The sequence below is a fragment of the Rhyacophila brunnea genome, unplaced genomic scaffold, assembly GCF_057557595.1.
Source record: "Rhyacophila brunnea isolate RB1 unplaced genomic scaffold, BYU_Rbru_1.0 scaffold_24, whole genome shotgun sequence".
In the NCBI taxonomy this organism is placed as follows: Eukaryota; Metazoa; Arthropoda; class Insecta; order Trichoptera; family Rhyacophilidae; genus Rhyacophila; species Rhyacophila brunnea.
In genome coordinates this window covers 11767335-11794229 of record NW_028232904.1, presented here as the reverse complement: position 1 = coordinate 11794229, position 26895 = coordinate 11767335, and the positions used below count along the sequence as shown (strand labels likewise).

General features: G+C 33.1%; 1 protein-coding gene across 1 annotated transcript in view; it reads right to left on the bottom strand.

The window, feature by feature from the left end:
• The window catches only part of Rim (Rab3 interacting molecule), a 205762-nt gene that overhangs the window by 137621 nt on the left and 41246 nt on the right, over positions 1-26895 (bottom strand). The window contains exon 3 of the mRNA XM_085951592.1: positions 26304-26805. Within this exon, the coding sequence (XP_085807718.1) occupies positions 26304-26805 (502 nt within the window). The remainder of the gene's footprint in view (positions 1-26303; positions 26806-26895) is intronic.

Below are 26895 nucleotides of genomic sequence, written 5' to 3'. Positions count from 1 at the left end.
CTCGATTCTCATTATGTTTGTATTCCCAGGTTTTTAGCGATACAGGTTTTGGCCTTTCAGTGTCTTTCGGACACTCACCGGTGGCAACCCAGTCGCTAAAAACGATTTAAATGAATTGATAAAATATTAAAATCAATTAGAATTTAAATAAATTTTCTTTCAAGTACCTTTAGTCGACAGTTTAAGCTACAGTTGGTATGTTTAATAAATTAAAGTATACAGCAGGCCTATTCTAACATATCACTTAACATCCAATAAGAGCTAATTGTAATAAACATATCACATTTATCACTTTACGTATTCTGGCGGTTAATTATGTAAAAAAGTTAAACCATCTGAACTGTCAAAAGGTGATATCTTTTAACGGCCCCTCTCTCGCTGAGTTTGAGAACGGAGACAGAGTACTTACGTCAATTTTATATATTGAGAATTGAGACGCAAGATCTGACTGTTTTGCTGCAATCGCAATGACATGACTAATAAAATTGTAGGTTATGTATATCTGACGTGTCAATACAAAATTCTTGTTTTCGGCTCATTACCGACTAGATGGCACTGGTCCGGCTTTATCCGCTTGTATTCGGCATCACGAACATATTAGAATTTGATCGACATGTCTACCAACTTAAATTTTCACGGTATTACGAATTAGAGATAGCTACCGATAACCATTTAGTGTATAGAAGACCTTCCGTGCTAATTTGGAACAATGAAAATAACGAAAACGTGCTAAAGTGATAACCCCTAAGACGATACCTGCTGGAATTATTCTACAGTGGCACCATATGTAAGTTAAAAGCGATTTGCAGTTGTATTGGTATTTCTTACTAGTAGCAAATAGGAATAAAACTGCCAATCGCTTTTGTTATACCCATGTTGCCACTGTATAATAAATCCTGTATACTTCCTTCGTAGAAATATATTTATAACGTTTTAAAGTATATAATGGAACAGCAGTTTTTGGTATATAATATTTTTATTCGAAAGTATTTAACAACTTATTTCACAGGATTTTTGATTCGCTGTCATTCTTGGTTATCTGACTCTCTAGTATCTTCATTTATGTCAGATAATCAAAACTCTACTGTACTTACCAAAAATAGAAGTATACAACTTTAATAATAGCTCTGAAAGTAGGTATTTTTAAATATACTACTAAAAATAACATAGCCACATGTAACATTGAAGCAAATGCGTATATAGTATGAAGATATAACTCATTTCACTGCACTATTTTGTTATATTTTGTATAGCCATTATTTATTTATACAGGTATCCTGAAGAGAGTAGAAATTTAAACTCTGCATTTACTCATATAGCAGCAGGTTACCAATAACAGTTAAAAATAATAAACGTACTCATTTTTTTAATAAAATATACCTAATGTAATTATTTTGTAAATATAATTTTTACTTTACTTCACTACTAATTTACTTCATTTACCCCTGAAAATATGTGTGATGTTTTTCACAATATATTAACATGTAATAATATATCACCATGGGGTATATATATAAACGAATATTTTTCATAATTTCATGTTCAATATTCATAATGGTAATATGAGAGATTATATCTTATATACGGAAGACTGACCAATCTTTATAGCTACCACACTTGTATAATACTGCGATTTTTACAACCTAAAATTATAAAGTTAATAACTTTACTTTCCCTTAGAATCTAGTCGTATTGTTTAAGCTAAGAGAGTAGATAAAAATGTAACATTCTTTATTAAACACACCAAGGCCCACTATAGTCAGGCTGTGTCAAATTGTAAACATCCACGATAGTGCTAGTAATTGCTCGTAATGCAATTCTTAAAGTAAATGATGATTTTTGCAAATTAAAGTAAGTGATAATAATTTGAACGAAATATTCAATCAACTAATTTTCATTTGTTGCAAACAGGTTACCGTATTTAATTGAATGATAATCAATAACTAGCATTATCATCGTAGCATTACAAGTGCCACGGCCTGATAAACACAGTAGAAAAAATCTCAAATTTAGTTAATATTAGCGAGTTGTTTAATTATTGCAAGTACGTTAAGAAACCAAGGTTACCAAGGCAACCTATTATTGATAACTTAATTCAATCATTAGGTTTTTAAGTTTCAACAATCTAAATATTATAATGTGGTTTCTTTGTGTTAGGTACAATCCAATGATTTATAATATTGAACATGACTTATATTTAATACAAAATAATGCACACTAGTTAGTTATGAGTCAACCTTCATACCGGTATACGTCAATAATTAATATTTTAATTCATTTATGTGGTAAAAAATCTGAATCACAGATTAATTACTTAATATTTTAATAAAACTTAATATAAAAATATAAATATCTTAATATTTTCATTTAAATCACTAAATAGCAAAAAATATGTCCATGTGTACCCTTTTGTTAAATTAATTATTAAATAATATGTATTTGCATTGTTATTCTGTTAAATTAACTATAAATACTTACCAATAAAAATATGAAAAATTAATAATGAAACATTATCCACAACACAGTGGTATGTTTGCAACACGACCGTGCCATTTTTAGTTTCGTTGGTAATGAATGAAATAAAATTCAGTATGCGGTTGAGTTTAATATGTTTTTTTTATGAATGTATGTAAATATAATAATAATATATGAATATACATTTGTTTTAAATATATGTACTTTAGGTAAATAATTACTGAAAGTACAAAGAATAAAATATTTATCTTAAATAATAATATGTAATAATTGGTTAATAATAATTATTGAATACATGTTTTATATTGCAGATTCTGAAAAATGTCCCGTAGAAATCGAATACGTATCGTATTTTTAAAACAACACATGTATTATATGACATATAAATGAAAATTATACAGTTTGGTACGAGATACACTGTGCTGAACTGAAACAAAACACCTACCTTGAGAAGCGCAGCACTGTGAATATAAATATTAGCACACAAAATAATAATATAGTACAGTGGTTATGTACAGACATGATGGACATAGACATGTTTGAACAATGTACATGTTGACCATAGACAAATTAAAAATATATAATATTATTTTAGCACTCATTTATTTTGAAGCTTTGTCACTACTTCTAATTTACTTGTCTACGGCTGGGATTTCATATTACGAAAGGGGTTTTTGCAAGACCTATACGGGGGTTTCAATAAAACATAAATTACGTAAACGATAATATCATTTATCATTGAATTAATTTAAAAATAATATTATCACTTTCAACTTCACTTCGGTTGACAATCTTATGTTTATATTTTAAAATTATTTCTACTTGGAAGTTTTGAAATAACGGCAAAATCAAGCACTACTTGACTCGTTGATACAATTAATTAATCAAGTAAATAAAATAATAAATTAACAAGAATTAACTCAAAAAGAGAATACGTGATAATTCTTTATAATATATGTGTTATTATTATAAATAATTTCATTTGACCTTACTAAAATCAATACAGGACAAAAGTGGTGTACGACTGCTAAAGTATTCTCCTTCTTTTTTCTTTGACCATGTCCGATCCTAATAGGATCATAATATGAGCCTCCACAGAGTGGAGGTTTGTTTGTATTGACAGATTTAATTTTTTACGAGAAATGGATGTCAGCCACTTGCTCTACCTATTAGGTGCATACTCTGACTCATACATAAATTGAAAAACAATATGTGTACTTGCCAATCCCAGGATTCGAACTTGGGACCCTCGACGCTATATGCGGAATCTTAAGCCACGCGGCCATCGTGGGTGTTAAATCTGCTAAAGTATATCCGGCATTAATTCAATAATTGCTTAAGTTAATTTCATTTCAATATAAGATCACAACATAAAATATAACAATTATCAATGACTTTTAAACATATTTTTGTGAACAAAAAAAACAATTTTAATTAATTTCCTAAACGCAATAAATACTTTTTAATGAACGTTTTAAAAATTTAAATATATAGTTTTGCCATAATAATTCTAATAACCATTGGGTGATAATTATAATATTGTGAATAGATAACATTATTTTTAATTTAAAAACTTAATAAAGTAAATAAGTCCCGTATAGATCTTGCATAAATGCTCTAATATAATTGCACCGGCACAGCGTATAATATATTATTATACCGATGCAAAAAATCCTAATAAAAAAGCCTAAAAGTGCAGCTAGAACAATATTTTGGGAGCAGCGATATTAATAATAATAATAACTGTAAATGAGCAAAAACAAAACATATTTCCAATATCATCAAAACTGAATTTGAAAATAATAAATAATTATAAAAGTAAATTTCATTTCAACAACTGCGATGGGCCCCACTGTGAGGCGTAGATAACTCTCATAGACAATAATTCACCCCACAATAACAATAACATATTCCTCCTGATAATTTTTTTATCTCGATTGTTTTTTCCCCCTTCTTTTTAATAATCAATAAAAACACAGGTAATAATATTGTATTGTCTCATAAATCCGTTGCATTGGTTCATGTCAGATTAAACGCTATATTATTACTTTATTACTCAGTTATTTAAATAATATTATATTTAAAAATTGTACAACTGAAGCCAACATTTGCGTGTGTATGCAAATATAATTGAAAAATAATTATTTTCACATGAATTAAATTTGTAACTTAAAATCAAGTGTCAGTAAGATAGGTCAATATAACACAATTCTAAATTTAAAAAAATACATTAAAATAAATTAATTGCACCGATAATTTCCTGATTAGTAAATTGTATAGTAGATGTTTTCTTACAATCTTTCAATATTACAATAATAAATCATGCTATTCTGAAAAGGGGTATCTAAGAATAGAATAAACAGTAGGTATTTAGCAGATTCAATAGAATTTTCTTTATTCCTATCAATATGATGACATTAGTTGCAAAGTCAGTTATTTCCATTATCTATTTTTTATTAATAATATTTTTTTAGAGTAGGTAAATTTCTGCCATGTATAAGTTAAAAATCAAGTACGTCCTGCGAAGCTATTCTTTACACAAGGCGGCCATCGACAGCTAAAGTGATAACTATTATCACTGTATGATATTACTGATGTATCGAGGCGGTTAATTGTTTCAACAAGTTAACCGTTAGCGCATTTATTCTATACACAAAACTGCTATCGGCGGTTATCGAGGATATCTTATCATATGTTTGTATTGAGGTATTATAATTGTTACAATAAGTTGAGTTACGTCTAAACAATCAAAACTGTCTATCACGCTCTAAAAGTTAGCACCGCCAAGATAGGTGCTGTTAAAACATAGCACTTATTGTAACAATTATTACAACCAAGTTATTGTAAAAAATATAATACACCAATACAAAAATATGAAAAACTACCATCTATACCCGCCGATAGCAGTCTTGTGTATAGAATAGAATATCTAAAATTATGCCATTAAACCATACACAATTTTGGATATTATTTTATGGATAGAAGATATTTTTTTATCGATTATTGTTTGGTTAGGCAAGGACTTGATGAATTTTAAACAAACTAACCAATACCATTTGTAATATGTATTCTGAATTTAACGTTAACAAAATAAGTATCACTGAAAAATTTTGCACTATTTTTGTCAGATCGCCCATAGCATATCTAAAATATTATAGTTTGGTTTACGCAGGGTTAAAAATTGAACTTTAAAAACTAACCAGCACCATCTGCAAAGTGTATTCTTAGTTCAATGACAATAAATAAGTATAACTGACAAAGTTTAGTGTGCACTATCTATGTCGAATCTTGACAGCCTACCTCCACCCTTCGTCACCGACATCTTCTTATTACACTTTTTTTTTATTGATACTTCAAATTTTTGAGTTGCAGTTGATGCTATACAGTCGTCAATAATAATTAATTATCATGGCTATCAAAGAAAATGCAATGTTATATTATTTTATCAATCAGTATGACCGTCAGTTTTTTTCTAATTAAAGTTTATGGATGTTACTGACTTTGCAACTAGGTATCTTCATACATGTTATTATATGGGAAATGCTTATTTTATATGATGCCTTTTTATTATGAATAATTTTATAACCACTGGCTACATTAAAGTAAAAATACATAACACTAGTAGAACGTAAATACTTGTTGAATAAAGTAACATGATTCACAGTCGAAGGATTTCAAGTCAAGTCATTCATCTTTCGGGATAATATAATATAATTTAACACATTCGAACAGTATCAGACGATGGCAAGAATCCGACCCAAAATGGCAACGATTTCACAGAACTGATTGATTTATGTAAAAAAATCTCAGTAATTTTATAAAATCCAGTACAACATATTACTTTTCTTATTAAAGAAAATGGAAAAAGAAACTAGTAATATATAAGACAAACTAACCATAATCCATATATTATTATGTTAAAATGATAAAACGGCGAAACGAATCAATAAAATCCAAAAGAAACAAATGAGATTCCATACAAAGTTATTTCAAATTCGATCATTACTTGCTCTTCCTTTGTAGATACACACTTTCATTCATACTTATTAATTGTTTTTGCTGGATTAAGAATACATATTACACATATCATTGGCTCATTTTTTTGAATTCATATAATAGATAAAAATATTATTCTATCTATAAACTATCCAAAGTTATGTATGATCTAATTGCATAATTTTAAATATTTTTTAGATAGAAGAGTATTTTTTGACTATTATCTATTATGGCTTAGTTTTCGCAGGGTTTAATTGAATTTTAAAAACTAACCAACACCATCTGTAAATTGTAGTCTTATTTCAATGAAAATGAACAAGTATGACTGACAAAGTTTAGTGTCCACTATTTATGGCGGATCTTAACAGTCTACTTCCACCCTTCGCCACTGGTAAATATACTTAAGTGTATATATGTGAGAGCATGTATAATTAATAATTACCATATCGTCTGCTTTTAAAACGATGCCATCTTGGTTTAGACACCAACGTCAGATACTTTTCTAATCATTAACTACCTTCTAACGATCTTGAACTTTATAGGAGACATCTGTAAATAGTATAATAGTATATATATGTTATGTGCTTTTCTACTAAGGGTCCTATAGAATGAATGTCTACAAAAACTCACTCACCTAACAACTTTTCTCGTTCTGTATCCCTTCCGCATTGGAAAAACACTTTATTGTACACATATTCGAGCATTGTTTTACATATATTATATGCACCGCCTTGTTATAATTCACTTCGTATATATATCCCCATTTTCGATCAATTTAATCAACACCAAACTTAATACATTCCAATATTCACTGCAACTTATCGGCCAGAAAATTGTATTATATTAATCGGTCGAAATACGTTCAACACTAGTTTTGACATTATTCACATCCACGACTGTTAGTCAATTAATTAATTCACTCTACCATTACAATCACTACGTAACGTCTTTCTTCTTTTACAAGACATTATTTATACGTGTATATATTTACATTTGAACTAAAACTAAATTCACCAATATAATTATTATATTATTAGTTTAATTTTACATTACAGTTTTCATGAAAACGTATTGAGTCATTGCCGACTCAAGTAGAAAGCCGATACATTCACAATGACTGGTCCTATTTTGTTGTCTATGTATGAACTGCCATTGCCTGTCATCGTTCTATAGAGTGCTCATACTGACGTGTCTGTCGTGCTCACACCGTGAATGGTTTGATTTGAATAGATAAGTTACATGATAAATAATACACTAGCATTAACATACCTTCTACAAATGTAATGCATAGATAAATGCTCCATATTTTTTGGAAATCGATATTACAACCGGTTTTTGTATGAAGGACTAGTCTTACTTTGACAGCTGATTAATAACAGGAATGTATATTATTTATTAATAATACTGATAGTTAATATATTTGATTTGAGAATTTTTTTATAATTCAATTTGAAACGAAAAAGGGCAAATCAATGTGTCAAGCAATCTGGTATCAGATTTTGACAGCTGAAAAGTGGACCACTCGTTGCATGTGCAAAAAGTTATGCTCAGGCTTTACTAATCTAAAGATGGCGGTTATTGAGTAGATTACGTATTTTGTTTTATAGTAGAACAATTTCACAGATTATGATTTCTTCTACTGCGCACGAATTACATAGATTAAATTTAATTATTTTTACCGTTATTATTTTCGACTGCTCTTACACGTAGTCAATTGCATTGTTTTCTCTCACTCGGCGTCGCTCTAACTTGCTTTTCCCTCCACCACCCACCATGTTTCCACAACTGTTATGCAGGCATATACCGTGGCGTAACGAACGTTAGTCGTTCTTTAAAGTTGTTCCGAAAGTGTCCCAGCGCAAATATTCTATACACAAACTCAATGAAATTATTAATGGACAACGCACTCAATACAGTAGCTAGCAAGTAAATTCGCGCATACGACATTCCATAATGCGATATCACGCATCGGGAATTTATAGCAATATCACCTTTACTGTAATGGCGTTAGAACAGTGTTTCTGGTGTCAATGTTCATTTGAGCGAATCCGTTCGAACCGAACCATTCGGCAGACCCGACAAAAAGCATCGGGAATTTATAGCAATATCACCTTTATTGTAATGGCGTTAGAGCAGATTATGCCATTTGGCAGACCCGACAAAAAAGTGAGTGTCATTTTTTTCCCCCAGATGCTTCGTCCATATTAATGTCATTGCACAAACTGCTATCGGCGGCTATCGAGGTTTATTTTTATATTTTTGTATTGAGGTATTATAATTGTCACAATAAGTTAATTGTAATTGTTACAATAAGTGCTATGTTTTAACAGCACCTCTCTTGGCTGTGTTAACTTTAAGAGTGAGACAGGCAGCTTTGACAGTTTGGACGACTAACTTATTTAACAATTATAATATATCTATACAAAAATATGATAAACTACCCTCGATTGTCACCGATAGCAGTCTTGTGTATAAAATAAATGCGCAATAATAACTTCTAAAGACCTTACTTGGCGTGCGGCTATAGTGTGCGTGATTGCTACTTCGATATAACGTAAGGCTGAGAAATTTTCTCTCATAGATACCAAGTCGCAATGGCCGACCGGTTCAACTGAGTATTGGATCGACTTGAGAAGCTCTTCCCTTTCAACAGACATAATATGGAAACACTCATCGCTCTAACCGCGTCATATTTTCTGTCAAAACTATAAAACTTCACGCTTATATGGCATGTTTATAACACGTATGATACATAATTCTTTGTTTTGCGTACGGGCTAGAATAAATACTTATCTTCATGTCTATAATTGAAAAAAATGCGACTGTACAATACGAAAGATTTTTGTAATTTTAATATTATTTTGCATGATACCAAAATCTTCGTTGGCAGAACTCCATGTGCTTGCTGGGATGTTTGCCAAAATACTTTCTGATTTGAAATTATTATTTAAGCATGTACGACGTACATGTACGTTATCCTCTCTACTTTTCTCCAATGCAGTATAATCATTCTATATTTAAATGAAAAAAATCTATTGGTTAAAGTTAAATTAGGTAAATTAACATCACGTTTGTATTAATTAAGTAGAGCTTTTGCCTGGGTTGCTAAACCGTGTTTAATGTTTATATATACACTGAAACTTCTTTAAATGGTATGTATATAAAAATTGCTAAAAGAAGTTCTAATGTAACATAGAGTATCATTTTTATAAGCAACCACTCTGTCATAATATCAAAGAATGTATAAAATTTAGTGCAGTACCAGAGTTTTAGTTTACATTGACGCTCAATTTCAATATAGTTTTAACTCACATTTTTGTCAAAATAGAATTTTTATGGTTGTAAAGTTTAAAGTTAACTCTTTGAAATATATTTATAAGCGAATCAAACCGGTTATGATCACTATTAAAATCCTTGCATTGAACAGGTAAATTATTTTATTAGTTCTACAATCTTTGTCTTGGCAAGGTTTTTAAAAAGTTTTTTTACGAACTCTTAGCCATTTGCGCAATCTTTCAGGTCCACGTTTTGAGTCTAAACATAATATATTGAAAAGTATTAAGAAGTATATTAAGAGTAAGGATTTTCCAGACGCGGTATTCGAACCCAATACTTTGACTTCTTAAAAAGACACGGTCTCACTTATTCATCGCGTCGTATACCGTATGTAGTGGTTTGTTTGAGGTACATACTACAATGTTTAATAATTATATTATTTTTTTTATATAAAATATTAGCATTTTATGTGAAAAACTTTAATATTAACTTAAATACGTAGTACGTACGTAATGAATCGATAAAAAAGTACTAATAAGGCTATATTCAATATTAGCAACAAAGTGATCTGGCGATAGAAATATATGGGATGCAAGGCCTGAACAAAAACAAACCAAAAGTGCGAGTGAGTAAGCATTCGGCATGCTTATATCTCCGCACTATGCGTATGCATAGAGTAAGATAGAATTTCTACGGCTGAATTAAATATTTTTTCAAATGTCGCCGGTAAAATTGGATAAAACTGATTACATTCATTTACTAACTGCGAGCACGTGTTACTTTCTATTCACTGGCATAAACATGCTTATTTATCTTATTATACATGGGTTAACTACTATGCGTTGTGCATAGTGTGTCTCTGAAGCCGTGGGTTTCGAGTTCGACGCCATTGCTCGCAAATAATGCATTTGATCCATAGCAAAGACCCACTGAATTGGTTGCAGTGACGATTTGACGTAGATGACGCAATCGATCCGTCATAAAATTGAAAGGGTGCCTCGAAACACGTCAAACCAGTCATACAATTGTTCAATCATCATACCAAAGTCTTAAAAATGTTCGTATTTCTCGTAAATTAAGTAGGTTTAAAATATTACCCCAAGCATAAAAGATGCATATAAAATCACTCAAACAGCTGCGTACTTGTACATAAAAAAAATAACCAAATAATAATATGATTATATTGTGTCATCACTGTGATCTTTGAAAATAATTATTTTTCGTGAAAGGATCTGATTCTACGAAATAGATACATTAATTGTTGTTTTAAGTTAATAAAACGCATTTTTTAATAGTACTTATTCCACTTTCAATCAATAGATTAGGACCGGTTTCGTCCGCCTCAGAGGGATATTTTCAACTGAATACATTTTTTTAAAACAATATTTATCAAACAAAATCCAAAGCGACAGAAATTTTAATATTAATAAAAAAGGTTAATATTTTAAAATAATTTGTTTAATGCCCCAGATGTAGTATGAAATATTAATGTCCAACCTCATTAATTTTAAATTAATTTTTTATTGGGAAGGTATTATTGGACGGATAATTTATGTACCTATTGTTATATTATTTCTGTCGCTTTGGATTTTGTTTGATAAATATTATTTTAAAAAAATGTATTCAGTTGAAAATTTCCCTGTTGGATCGGATTGACTGACCATTTTACTAAACTACTCGACTAAATTTGTCTGTTCAGACACGGTTTTTTACCAAATCACTCGCTACTTTACTAAATCACTGGCACAGTCCGAACAAGGCATGTGAGACGAACGAAACCGGTCCTAATCTATTGATTAAAAGTGGAATAAGTACTACAAAAAAAAAATTGCGTTTTATTAAATTAAAACAACAATACAATGCAGTTCCACCATGAATTGACAGTTAACAAAATAAAAGAGATATATTAATGTCTTTACTGAGTACGTTGTTGGTTGGAAATGATGGTTTTTGTTGCTTTTTTTTTACCGCGAAGACCTCAAAATCAGTCAATGCCTCGAGCCTCCACGTCCGTAAACCGGCCATCGATCGGTTGAATGGCTAATAATCATTTCTCATCGGATAGTCTGTTTGGTAATTGGGCACTTCTACTCGGCCATATGGTTCGAAAATAGTAATAATTTTAGATTTTTTCCGACAATAATAATAAAATTAACCTTTAACGTTTATTGTTTAAATATATTATTATTTTTATTTGTATTTAAATAAATACTTTAAGTATAATATTGTTGTTTTTTTTATTTTAGTTAATAGTTGTAGGTGTATGTATATTGACAGGCAATACCTAACTATTAATTGATTATGAATGACTTTACCGTTGTCGAATGATATTAAAGATATCATTCAATTTAATTGGTCAATATAATATGTTAAATGTATACTTGTATATATTATAATATTGTAATTGGATATTGGTATTAAATAGTAGTTGATGCAACCATAAACAATAGTAATTTTCTTGCGGAGGTGTTATATTAAAGATTGTTTAATCTGAGATACTGTTTTTTTCTATTACAGGTATTTATTGAAGCTTAAAACGTCGATATGACGGCCATAAACAATGCAAAAGACGTAGCATATTGTACGTTAGCGGCTATTCGCAGCGGAATGGAGGCACAAAAAAACTGTTGTAAAATCGATAGAGAAAACTCGCTAATCATTTCAAACACTTTAAAACATCAATAAAATGTTCACAGCACCGTATACGTCATTGGCGAGCATCGAGCAACACAAAACGCGACACTCGTCACCCGATTTGGAAAAGGACGCTAGGTAATCGATAGATAGATAGACGACACGTACATTAGCGTATTCCACTTATCAATCAGATATCCCGAACACTTTGGATATAGATAATAATAGATTGTTCCCCATACGTACGTCAGGGCGAAATCTGTCGCGTCATTCGCGAGCTACGGGCTACGGCGAAGCGAACTGACTGTGCCGGGCCGGCGTAGACCCGCTACGGATCGTAGGCGTCGGGTATAGGGAAGGTTGGCGTACACCTTTTATTTTAGTGACGAATCACAGCGTAGAGCGTCTCATATTATACAAAATTCACTCTGGACATTTTTACAACCTCTTTTTTTAATAAATTACATGACAAATCTTTGCGAATTTGTCATCATAAAAATATATTTATTTACGTAGTAGATATGCGCATCTATTCTACACACAAGATCACTATCGGAGGTTAGTGTAGTTTATCATATATTTATATTTAGGTATTATAATTGTTACAATAAGTCCTATGTTTTAAGAGCACCTCTCTTGGCTGTACTAACTTTTAGAGCGAGATAGACAGTTTTGATTGTCTCATATTCTCATATTATATATTTTTGAATTTTCAAATATGTACTTATCATATTTTTGTTTTTAGGTATTATTTATTGTTACAATAAGTTAGCCGTCTAAACAGTCAAAAAATATCTACTCGCTCTAAAAGTTATCACAGCTAAGAGAGTTAAAACATAGCACTTATTGTAAAAATTATAATAGTTCAATAAAAAATAAGAAAAACTACCCTCGATAGCCGCCGATAGCAATCTTGTGTATATAATAGATGCGCTGAAGTGTCTATCTCGCTCTAAAAGTTGACACAGCCAAGAGAGTGGGTGTTAAAATATAGCAGACGGTTAACTTATTATAACACAAAATAATTGTAATACAAAAATATAAAACCTACCATCCATAACCGCCGATAGCAGTATTGTGTATAGAATTGATGCGCATTTTGAAATCCGTTTTTTGTGACTTCAGTAGAAAAAGTTGCCAAAGCGGATTTTGTGATGAACAATCTAACATATTAGGGTTTTTTAGAAGCGTCACAAACACTGGCATATGTGGAGCGTCACTTTTTCTTTAAGTATGTATGCGCTTCTAAAAAAAGCTAATCTGTAGGGTGTCAATTATGCCAAAATCATTGACACAACCGATCAAAAGACTAGATATCGTTAAAAAAACATACGAATGCATCCTAAAAATATATCTGTACTTCTGTCACGAGCATATCATTTTAAATAAACTTTGAACCGGCCAAAGAGTTAAAATGTCAGTGTGCGAAATATATTACAGTCGAACTTGGTTATTACGATCACGGAAATAGCGAGATCTCGGATGTAATGAGGAAACATTCGTTGTCATTTTAGTTTATGATTTTCTCCATACATTTATTCACTTTTATTACGAGCTACTTCTCGGATATACCGAGCAAAACTGTTAATGTGTCGAACGTTTAAAACCACATTTTCGACCCAAAGCAATAAAATCCGACCGGGCAGTTAACTAGACCGATGCCGCCGGGATCGGCTTACGTTTATGACACTAGTTAAATGTCTCAGTACCTAATTGGTGTTTTCGCCGACAATATTGAAAAAGTATCCACGCATATGGTTGAAATTGCATGTAAAAAAATCCAAGCTTTATGAACTCAGTAGGTACCTACTAGCGCCGGCGGCTTAGCACTTTATTACAATAAACAACTTCTTTTGTAGTTTATGAATGCCATGCTTGTTTCGGGAATTTTTACGATGGTTTTCAGATTTTTTATGTTCTCTGCTAAAATAGAACGTGGCACGATGTTATATAACGAATAATGCTTATAACGAGCAAATTCAGTCGGTCCGACTGTAAAGTTCGACTGTATTTATCTATACATTATGAGAAATCTCACGGCGTCGCGCCAGCCGTCTCGAGCGACGCGGCTTGGGCACCGCTGGCGCAGGGCCGCGGCGCAGAGGCGGGGTATGACGTCACCGGTGGTGGGCAGCCGAGGGTTGGGGGGGACCCCGTGGGCGGTTTTCTCCTTGCGTCACGCGAACCGAGCCGCCCCCGCCCCGCGCCGCCGCCCGCGCAGTCCGCCGCGCGCCGAACAAGGAAAAATTATACGCCACGGAAGCGAATTCGGGACAACACACTACACAACACAGTAATATCACCGGTGCAAAACCTCTCATATAGGCAAGGTAATAAGAATAACGTTCCAAATTCAAATATAGGCAAGTACATCAAAATAACATTAGCGCTACAGAACCTCCCGTATAGGTAACTAAGCAATATTCGAAATTCAATTATAAAATACAATATTATTTCGAAAGCCAGTATATAATTAAATGGGCACTAAGTAATGTTCGAAATTCAATTATTATACGTAAATAAAATATTTTTATATCTGATTTATAATTAGATATGTACTAAGTAATGTTCGAAATTCAATTATTATACATAAATAAAATATTTTTACAACAGATTTATAATGAGATATATTTTTAATTAACTATTTCTTTTATTCAACGAATAATTAAACAAGATTTTAAGAATGTACCATTCTAATTATTCAACAGACAAAATTTTGAAAACACTCATGAGACGCAGGTTCGACCCTTCCGGGTGTCTTAGATTTGTTCTATGGGCTATACTTTATCATAAGTATTTTCAAAATATGTTCAATAATTAGAATGGTACATTCTTAAAATCTCGCGAATTGTTCGTTGAATAAAAGAAATAGTTAATTAAAATTATTAGCAAGTTCAAGTAAGTTACAACAGAAAATATTGGAGTGATCCGTGACGTCGTTAGTAATTAAAGTAATACATACTTTAATTTAGAATACAAAAACCGATCGCATACCATAACTTAATTTGGGGAGTGCTTATGAGTAGGTATTAAAAAGGCCAATAGGTAATATTTGTCGCAATTAAGCATGGCAGTCGTATCATAGTGGTAATGCACAGGGCGCGATACCCAAGAGACGCAGGTTCTATTCCTGCCGGGTGTCTTACTTTTTTCAAAAAAGATATTTTCTATTGGCTATATTTTTTGAGTGTTTTCAAAATTATGTGTGTTCATTAGATACCTATATACTAAGTATTGTTCGAAATTCAATTATAAATACAATATTTCTAAACTAGATCTATAATTAGGTTATAAGTAATTTTCGAAATTCAATAATATAAATAGACACAAGGAATTTGATGAGTTCTTCTCTATATAGTATATAGAGGAAGAACAAATTCTTCTGGAATTGCAGCCACGACGAAATCACCTTGCAACGGTGTTGGTGTCATTTGAAAATAAACTGCCAGAAGAATCTGACAACATTATAGACGGAAATATTTTGAGTTGAAAGTTAAGCTGAAAAAATATCACATAATATTCTAATGATTAAATTCGCTGAAAGTCTTTTCGCATCGATGATTCATTTTTTTTTCAACAATTATTTCACAACATTTAAGAATGTAACATTCTTTACATTCGAGTCCTTTCCAGTACAATATTTTTTTCAAGATTTTTTCTAATATGTTTGTTTCCAAATTATGTGTGTGCAATAAATTTGATTGATTTGTTGCTATTATCACCAGCATTTGTCAAAAAAACGAAAGCATTTCAACTCAATTTTCGATTCAACGTAATATCAATTATTAAACCATTACCACAATTAACTTCGATACTTTAAATGATTATAAATATACGGTATTATTTTATTAATGTACTGCATATATTGACCATTTCTAATACGAAACATGGTCGACTTGCATTGGAATCAAAACATTCACATTGTTATGCAATAAAATTGTTTCTCCAACGACATGTGAAAGGACATTAAATTATTGTATTGGCAGTTAAATACAACGAATAATCATTGTATAAAGTATGAATATGAATAATCACTAAAAAACTATATTTCATACTTCGTAATAATTACCATCGCATCTATTATATACACAATGTTATCGCTATCGGCGGCTATCGAGGGTAGTTTATCATATTAAAAAATATATATTGTGGACATAACAAATCTAAATTCAAGACGTTCACAACATGAGATTTACATTATAACAAATATTATCTATACGGAAAAATAAAATTTTGAAAACAAAAAAAAAACATTCAATCTTATACAGAAAAATTAAACTTGGAATACAAAATACATAACACGTCACTGACAATGTATACGTCTTTGGGGATAGCATTGACTAGTCTTGCACCTCTTGATAGTGGTGCCTGATAGGCTTGACACGAGGAAAAGGTTCCGATCCAGAATAAATCATGGCTGAGACCACGTAGGTAATTGACATGGTCATGTAAATTCAAATTCTTTAGTACACCAGGATTGGAAACCATCCCTCGTGATAACAGGGGTCAAAAATGTATTGTATTAATGTATTATAATTGTTACAATAAGTTAGTCGTCTGAACTGTCAAAATTATCTATCTCGCTCTAAAAGTTAACACAGCCAAGATAAGTGCTGTTCATATATGATAAACTACCCTCGATGGTCGCCGATTGCAGCGTTGTGTATAGAATAGATGCGCATAAGTAATGCAATAGACAGTGATGCAATGGCCAACGTTAAGTCGTCTTGCAGGTTTCGTATTAGCAAGGGTATCCGACAAGGTGTTAATTACCACAACTCTGGAAGATCTATTCAGGTGACTTGTCTGTAATAATAGTGGAATCACTATCGGCGAATACCTCAGTCACCTGACCCAGAAGACCTTCAGAATATGATGCAGGAACTTGCAAATGAAACGCTTGCAAATGTCTCAAAGAAAAAAATAGATAATGATAAACTACTTTGCTGAACCAAAGGTGATCCTCATTAATGGCACTGGGTCAACAGCGTCCATCTCGGCCAACAAATGTCAATTGACGGAGATATGTGTAACGAGATTGCTCTCAGAACCAAACTCCTCATATTGCTCTCCAAATTGAGTTTTTTTTTTTTTTTTTAGAATTATTAATAACCATATCCTTGCTTTTTCGTACAAGGTGGTTGTTAGTAATTTTGAACAATCACAAACACCCAGGCTTTGAGAAAAACACATAAATGTTTTTGTCATGACCGGGAATCGAACCCAGGAACTCTCGGGTGGAAGGCGAGCGCCTTACCCACTGCACCACGAGAGCCGCCTATTGAGTTACGGTAGATATTAAAAAGGCCAATAGTTCAAATTTGTCGCAATTAGCATGGCAGTCGTAGCATAGTGGTAATGCACAGGGCGCGATACCCAAGAGACGCAGGTTCGATTCCTTCCGGGTGTCTTACTTTTTTCTTCTTACTTTCTTTACTTCTTTTGGGGAGTTTGGTAGAGAGTGAAGTTGAGACCTGCGCGCGCACACCGTTACAAAATTGCGCGACAGTATGAAGTTAGCTGCGAATCAGTCAGCTGTATACAAACGTTTAAAACTGTAGTAGAATTGTTCCGTTGCCTAGACAACGAATTTATTATTGACGGCCATTTGCTATTCCTTACGTAAACAAACGATTAAGCGTCAGAGTGACAGTCGTTACTTTAAAAATAAAAACAACGAGAAATAATTATATAAGTTAAAGTATACACCCACGGTTGCCGCGCGGCTTAAGCATTCGACTATCATGCCGTGGGTCTCAGGTTCGAATCCTGGGTCTGGCAAGTACACATATTGTTTTTCAATTTGTGTGTGAGTCAGGGTATGGACCTAATAGGTTGAGCAAGTGGCTGACTTCCATTTCTCGTTAAAAAAAACAAAAAACTGTTAATACAAACCTCTACTCTGTGGAGGCCGATATGATCCTATTAGGATTGGACATGGTCGAAAAAAAAAGTGTATTGGAATAAACCAACGGCGATCCGATAAGCGGCCCTTTTTCTTAAGTGTGTAATTTAATATAACTTCTAACGCGCGTACATAAGTACACGAACCGATTTTTTTTTCTATTAGAAATATTTTATCATGAGTGTTTTCAAAGTCATGTATGCATTGCTATTAGACCATCGATTAATGCTCCTAAGGCGTAAAACCCCACTTGCTGCGTTAAGTGGGGCTCTCGCGCAAAATTTCACAAGTGGCGCGTAAATCATCGAAAATACAACGTAATCAAATACGCCAGCGCACACTGGATTTGACGACGCATTGTGCCCATCTGCCCCATGATTCATCGTTTTTTGGCTTCTCAGCGATACGAATTAACGAAAATACAACGTAGTCCATTCATTGAACACGGCAAGCAAAATCACGCTCCTGGCAGCGTCATCGATAGACGGGCGAGAAGCCATTATTTAATAACAGTGAACTCTTTGTTTAGTTATTGCGTGTCCGATATTTCGCTGGTATAATGATGTCATCGTGAATATTAATTACAAGCCCCGAGAAATTTAATAATATTTTTATTGCTTTGTTATGAGAGACGCTGATAATAATAATTATTTTGTGCTCCTTGAGCCCCTTATTACATAGGTGAAGGGTAATGCGCGGGTGGGAGGGGGCCTACTTCGTAGAGAGCGCACCGAGCGCCGCGTTGGTGGGCTTTATGCCTAAGGCTACATTAATTTTCCGTACACTTTCCAAGTCCACTACTAACTGTTAACTCATGCCATATAGCAGTATTACAGTAATATTTTTGTATAGAATCTAATACTAGGTGTCAAGGCGTATCGAAACCTCTACTTACTATAATACCATTAAATCACGCACATGTTAGCTTTCAACCACGACTAATTTGTGTGTAAATAATACACACGTGAATGCAGGCAATATCGCGGTAAATAATCTACCATTCATCACATAAAAAAAAACAAATTCTTTAACACTTAATCGACACAATTCAATAAAGATTAAACAAGAAGGAGTTTTGATTACAAGAAAATGTATGATTACCTACCACCTTTTTGTATTATGGGGCAGAATGCTGTGTGGAGCCCAATGGAAGGAGATGAATAATTTGAGATATCTTTGCGAGTTTTGCTTAGATAATCTTTATGCCAGCGCTCCATTGGCGAGCCAAAAGTCCGATGACAATAAATCGTCCGATTTGTCTATGCTCTGCTACTGATCAACGAACGAATAAAAAAGTCGAGCTGTCAAAAGTCAACAGTTGTGATTATCATAATATCTTCTATTATCTTGGTTATTTATATGTAGACTTGCACAAAATAATATAGCAGTGAAAACAACACAAGTTTTACGTTTTATTTTATGAATTTCATAAATACAAATAAAAAAATAATTGATAAATCTCTCATTTTCTAATGTGTAAATTAACAAATTAATCAATGAAAATGTTTAAAACAATTAGAGATTTTTTTCGGTCCGAATGATCGCGTATTAATGTCAAATCGAATTTGCATAGTGATCAACGGACGAAGTCTGGCAACTTGGAGAGTAAATTAATATTAAACGTGTTTGAAATCCAATGAGCCTGGTCTGCGGATTAAAAAGTCCGCAGATCTGGGGTGCTCCACGCGAAAAAAAAGTCCGAAGACTAAAAAATCGTCTGACTTGCGTGCCAATGGAGCGCCGGCATTAGACATTGCAACAAAAAACATGTAATAATAAAGACTAAAGCCGAGATCGACGCGAAGACAACCAACGTTTTATGTGATAGCACCTGTCCTGATACAGATTCCCCTCTGATTAGCGATGGACAAAACATTGAGAGCGTCAACAGCCTCAAGTGCCCGGAGGTACATATTACGGCAGATGGCATTTTCCAGAGAGAGCTCGCTATCTGAATGGATATGGCTGGAGCAACATTCAACTCAATTCGGAATGTCTGAGACTCGCGATTCTATTCGGTCAAAACCAAATGCTGACTATTCGACGCTTGCATTCTGACGGTGCTGCTTTACAGTCGCGAATCATGGGACCTTACGAAGGTTCAGAGCAACCGTACACTGAGCTTCGAAAACAAATTTTTGCGACCGATACTGAGTGTGTGGTGGGGTGGTATGACTTTAGGTGTAACGAGGAGATAAGAGAACGCACCAATCAGCACTCATCATGCTGAGAGGGAAGAGGCGATCTTGGATCGGGCTTGGCTACGTGAATCGGATGCCAGAAGAGAGCCTCAACCTAACTTGTCTGTTCTTCAAGCCGACCGGATTCCGGCGTCCTAGAAGGCCGCTAAATGCTATCTATAGTGTATACGGCGGAGCTACGGGATGCTGGTTTGACCTGGAACGAATCAAGAAGACTAGCGAGCAGCAAGGATTCTTGGAGGCGCCGCGTGGTATCCATATCCTCCAAGTAAGGGGCGGATATGGCCGAAGAAGAAATAAGGGCAGTCTGTCTGTAACGCATTATTGAAAAATACATAATATTATGTAAATGTGTACACAATATGTAAACCGCAAATTTTAAATTTGAAAAATATACTGACACGCAAATAAATTAATTGTTTACTTTATTGTGTCATAAAAGATAACAAACAATAGAATACTTTTATAATCGTTTAATATTAGCAGAATCATCGCAACATCCAATAATTTATAATATTATTTCTTCATACAAAGAACCCATGCAGTGACGTTCCGTAGGGGTAGGCAGATTGAGCGTCGCTTGGAGGCGGCAGTTACTGGAAGGGCGGCAAATCGAGGAGAATCATTAGATATATATTATAGAAATATGTAGGTACCTAAACTTAGTAATAATGGAAATATCTTTCCATTAAAATATCAACTCACTGGTTGGAAACAAAATGTATTTAAGGACTGTAATTTTTTGTCGGGTTCGCGATGTCTAATTTACTTCCGTTGTCCTTGGACGTCACGTCCTTGATGACCAGCAATGACACGTGCAGATTTGCGAATTATGTTTGAATTATAATAGTATTTATCCAACTATTCTTGCCAGTCATTCGCGAGTTTCGAATGTTGTCAGGTGTATTTGTGTCGCTACATTTCAAAATCAGCCAAGTCCACCTTTAGGTATTTTTGACTTTTTGTGAATTGCTGAAGAACTACTGCTTTCTAACATTTCTGCATTATCAAAATGTTGGATTTATTAATTTTAAATATTCTATACTCGAAATAATATAAACTTTCACACTTGTGACTGTGTATTTGAGAAAACAAAAAGCTGTTTTTCTCCTATTCACCTATTATGGACTTGGCTGATTTTGAAATCTGGCGACACATTTTTAAATGTATCTGAAACCGTGGACTCGCAATATTGTCTATTGAAGTAGAATGGCATTACAATTAGATTTAGTGATAAGTATATATTTTGTTAGTAATGTATCCATACAACGCATTTCTTAGATATTGGAGTGATGAAAGGATAATAAAAAATACTGCCTGTATGGGCGGTATTTTGGCGCTTCCTAGGGGCGGCATTTTGTCTAGGGACGACACTGAACCCATGTTATTTATACAACGTAATGGTATGACTCGTGTCCTGCTCGCCGAGGATTATATTTGAGCGAGTCTAAAAAATAACATAATATTGCCTGAACCTGGGATAATGTGGGGGTCTATTTTTGGAACGAAGTCGATAACATATCCACGGGAATATCGGAAGATATCAAATAATCCTATTATGACGTAGACCCCGTACGTTATTTGCAGATTTGACGTAAATCGAGTAGGTATGTTTGCACGAAGATAATAGTGTTCTGGTTATTTTCGTCACTCGAATAACATGATTTGACTAGCTATCAAGTTTTACTCCTGCGCAACCAGTGGCGGCTCGCAAATCCTTTAAGTGAGGCAGTGGCGAAGGGTGGAGGCAAGCTGTAGAGATCCGACATAAATTATATGAATATGGGTCGATGATCTGCGCATCTATTCTATACACAAGACTGCTATAGGCCGCTATCAGCAGCTATCGAGGGTAGTTTTTCATTTTCTGTATCGCAGTATTAGCACCGATTGTAACAGTTACCATAATTTAGCCGACTAAACAGACAAAACTATCTATATCGCTCTAAAATTTAACGCAGCCAAGAAAGATGCTGTTAAAACATAACACTTATTGTAACAATTACAACTAACTTATTTTAATACATACATAATATTTCTCTGGTTTTACATATATTATTTTATTTTTGTACATTATAGTATTTTCTACAAAGTCATAACATAGAAATACTAAATTATTCACTATGACGTCCATTGACGGCCCTACGATGGCCGAGTGGTTATGCGTCAATGTATAATGTCATGGGTCCCGGGTTCGAATTCCGAAACTGTAAAATTCACATGTTGTTTTTTAATGTGTGTTTGGACCCAGAGTATGGACCTAATAGTTTAAACAAGTGGCTGACATCCATTTCTTGTTAAACTTCTTCACTTTGTGGAGGTCCATATTATAATCTTATTAGAATTATTGAAGATGGTTAAAAAAACTCAATTGTCATAAATAATACGAGAATGAAAATTCTAGTGAAATTCGCGTGAAAATTTCTCTAATATCTGATAACCTTCATGAGTTAAATTTTAAAAAACACGAAAAAAAATGTGTTGATTGTGAATTCACTTCATGTAAAACATTAACAAGAGGAGAAAATAGGACGATATTCGATGAAATTATTATTGACTTTTTCTCATAGCGTTGGAGCGGAGTCGGAGCAGGAGCACGGAGCAGTGGAGCAATTGAGTTTTACCCGGAGCACCGAATATTTGTAGTGCTCCACTGCTCCGGATGTTTTTTTTATTAAATATTCGTCCTAAAATAAAATGAAGATACTATATTTCACACTTTGCAACACTGAAATTATTTGAAATACAGCAACACTGCCGAGTGACAAATAACCTCACTTTTTTGACGAAGAGGCAGATAATAAAAGATGATTATTTGATGTCGGAAATCTTTTTTAATAAATTTAATATCGTAAAGGACGTATAATAAACCTTATTTCAAAACTATGCATTTTTTAATTTTGTAACATTTGTATATTATGTACATTTAATACTTTTATAAAACTTTTTACCCAGAGCGGAGCAGACCCTGGAGTGGAGCAACTCAAAAAAGGGTCCGCTCGAATCCTCTGCTTTTTCTACTATCAGAATTATTTCATTTTGACGTATTGTATCCCTATTTTGATATTAAAAAATGTAATTATTATTGTTTTTCTAAGTAAATTAAATCGATAATATCAGTTTTTAGTTTCAAATAAAACAAAATTCCGCTTAAAATGACAATGAACCAATGCGTGTTGAGACTGAAACACAATTTATACCTACTACGCTTATTGAAAAACCTTATGTCAAAATAATCATTTTTTCTGACACGTCATGTTGTTTGAACTCTTTATACAAAAAGTACTTATATTTTTTTTACATTTCACACATATTCTTTTGATTCATTTTGCTGGAGGTTCGGTGACATATCAACATTATCAAATTAACAAAAATTGTCGCATTTATTCAGAGTTAATGCGTTTTATATTAATTGCGATTTTTGGGTTATTTTAAAATGAAACGGAATTACGCCTTACAATCTATAATGTCTCACTATAACAGCATTTTATTTCTATATTAATTGAACAGGAAAATATATCAAACGGTGGTTATATGAAATATGTAGTGTCTACCTATTTAATAGTAAATATTAACTATAATATCCTTGTATGGCATGAATATGTTGATAGGTACGTCTAAAAACATAAGTTCTCAGGGCAGCTATGTACGTTTGACTTTCTGTGGTAAATCAGATTATATGTTTAGTATGCTGGTTTGGTGGAGGATTGGTATTGGAATTCAAAGACGGTACCTAGTAGTAAGTTGTGATGATGGAGGAGGCGAGAATCTATTTACTGTTTCAAACAACTACAAGGGTACAATCGATGCGAATCGGTGCGATGTGTTTTTAACGGAAACTTGTACCTAATCGAGTGACATGTCCAATCGATTCGTTACTTTATTGACCGGCTCACTATGAAATAATATGTTGAAATGATTATGAAATAATATTAATTCGTAATGTTATGAAATTTCGGATCCGCTATCTCGTAACATTACGAAATCATTTTATACATAGGTACTGACTGATTGTACGTGAAAAATTAATACCTATTTAATACATACTATTATAATAATTGAGATCTGATTCATAGGAATCCGATGACAGCCACATATATGTTATTTATTACACATATTTTAAAACATTCCTGATTTACCACAGAAAGTTAAACATACACATATAGCTGCCCTGAAAATTGATGTTTTTAGACTTATCAACATATTCATGACGTACATAGATATTATATATAAAATTACTAATGACGTATAGATATTATGTTAATACTCGAAACAATAAACAAATAAGTAGGTGAATATTCGAATTTTGAAAAGGATCAGAAAATCTAGAAAAAAGCTTGGACCGAGTGACATCTAACATACATTTCGCTGGTTGGAGGTTTTTAATTATGTAATCTACCACATCAAGTATCATTCTTTAAAATAAGTCATAAAAAAACAATGCAAGTTTTTTTTATAATTTAAATCAGTATAATGAGATTACTAGATTTATAGATGCGGCCATGGGTAATGCATTTCTTTATTACTTCTGACACCATCTGAAAATCAATTTATTTATGGCATTATCTTGATTGCACAAAATCAAAAGGCCACTTTGGGTCGGTAAATTACTTGGTTAAAAACAATCGCCCGGCAAGCAAAAAAAATGCGTATTTGAGTCCCTCGGTCCAAAATAGTTTTCTAGGATTTTAGAAACAGATTATTTATTAAAATTATATTAATCTAATATTGAAAATAAAGGGTATCCGTTTTTAAATCTCTTATGACGGAATTTGACAAAAAAATAGTCTATGCTCTGTAGTAGCATGTAATAGATAGATACTTTTTGGGAGTTGGTCGTAAACTATTCACATAATTTCTGATTAAGTGGTAGATCAGGAAACGCGTTATCTTCTGGGTGTGGTGGTAAGAAGGTACGATTTTTGATAAACTTAAACACGTGTTAAAAATATATTGTATTCAATATTAGCGTCTGTATTTTTATGCCGCATTCTCGCGTGGCGATTTTTGTCGCTCAACTGTCTGTTGAATGTTGAACAGAAAGTCGTAATCAAAATGGCGTCAAGTGAAACAAACAAATTTGACGTACCGATACGAATTATTGTTATCGCATACTTAGTATTGGTAACTTGCTAAATAAGCAGTTGACTTAAATGGCGATTCACTGTAGAACTGGTAAAGGATTTCAACTTCGTTTGATTCAACTTATAAGACGTCGTTTAATTTGGTTAAATGTGGTTTTAACTCACATTTAAAATATTTCAGAAGGGAGTTCTTTGAAACAACATACTTAAATTATTTAATATTTGTATAGATAAATGTATACGTACATCATATTTTAGTAAGACGATTGATGAAAATAATGATGCATAAATGTATCTATATAAATAATAAATAACTTAAATAATATGATGATTCAAATAACACTTATAAAAAACATTTAAAATGTTAATTAGGATAGTTCTGCATTAAGATGTTGTTGAACAACACTGTTGAACAATAATTATTGATTGTCAACTGCCATTGAAGATACAGTTGAACGACAAAAAATGACATGTAAGAACGCGGCATTAGACTAATTAATTAAAAGTTTGTTCAATTTTGCATGATTAATATTGAAATTAGAATTTTACCAGAGTTTAATGGAAATTTTAATAGATATAATGATATATTATTTGTATTGTAATCGTAATTCCATTTCATTGATAAAAATACCATAAACCAGTAAAGATACAATATTAAAATCAATACCGAATTAAAAATCAAAACAAAATTTAAAAATAAAAAAAACAGCGAAAGGAATAAAATAGACTCACCCTTATCTCCATTCTCATCGCTGGCGCACTCGGGAGTCGATCGCAGCTCATCATCAGAACTTGAAGGCGGAGACCCTCTGACCACTCCTTGAGCACCGATAACCCTCTGCTGTTGCTGTCGTGGGTGTAGAAGATGAGGGTGCGACCTCATGAGGCCGTCCAGCTCGCCTCGCGAATAGACAGGCGCCATTTGTCCGCCGGTCTCCTGCTGGGAGTATTGCCTTCTCAACGCGCTGCCCGATCGCTGCAGCAGGGGGAGGTTTTCCTTTTCCGCGGCGCTGTGGGCCCGCTCCAGTTTTGGCCGCTTGTCGGTGACCAGCGACTGGTGCGTTGGGCCCATCATCATGCCCGGCGGCATCGGCATAGACATGACTTCGCCGCCTCGCATGTCTGCCTCTATCCGCCGCATAATAGCATCCTGACCGCCCCCCTTCAGCATCCACTGGCCTGTCTTGGATAAGAGTTCTTGCTTCTTTCGGCACAGTATACACACCCATATAACCTAAAAAAATGAGAAAAAATATATAGTTAAAACCAAAGAATTTAAAATATAGATAGAATAAATAAGCCTTATATGTTATTTCTACATTGC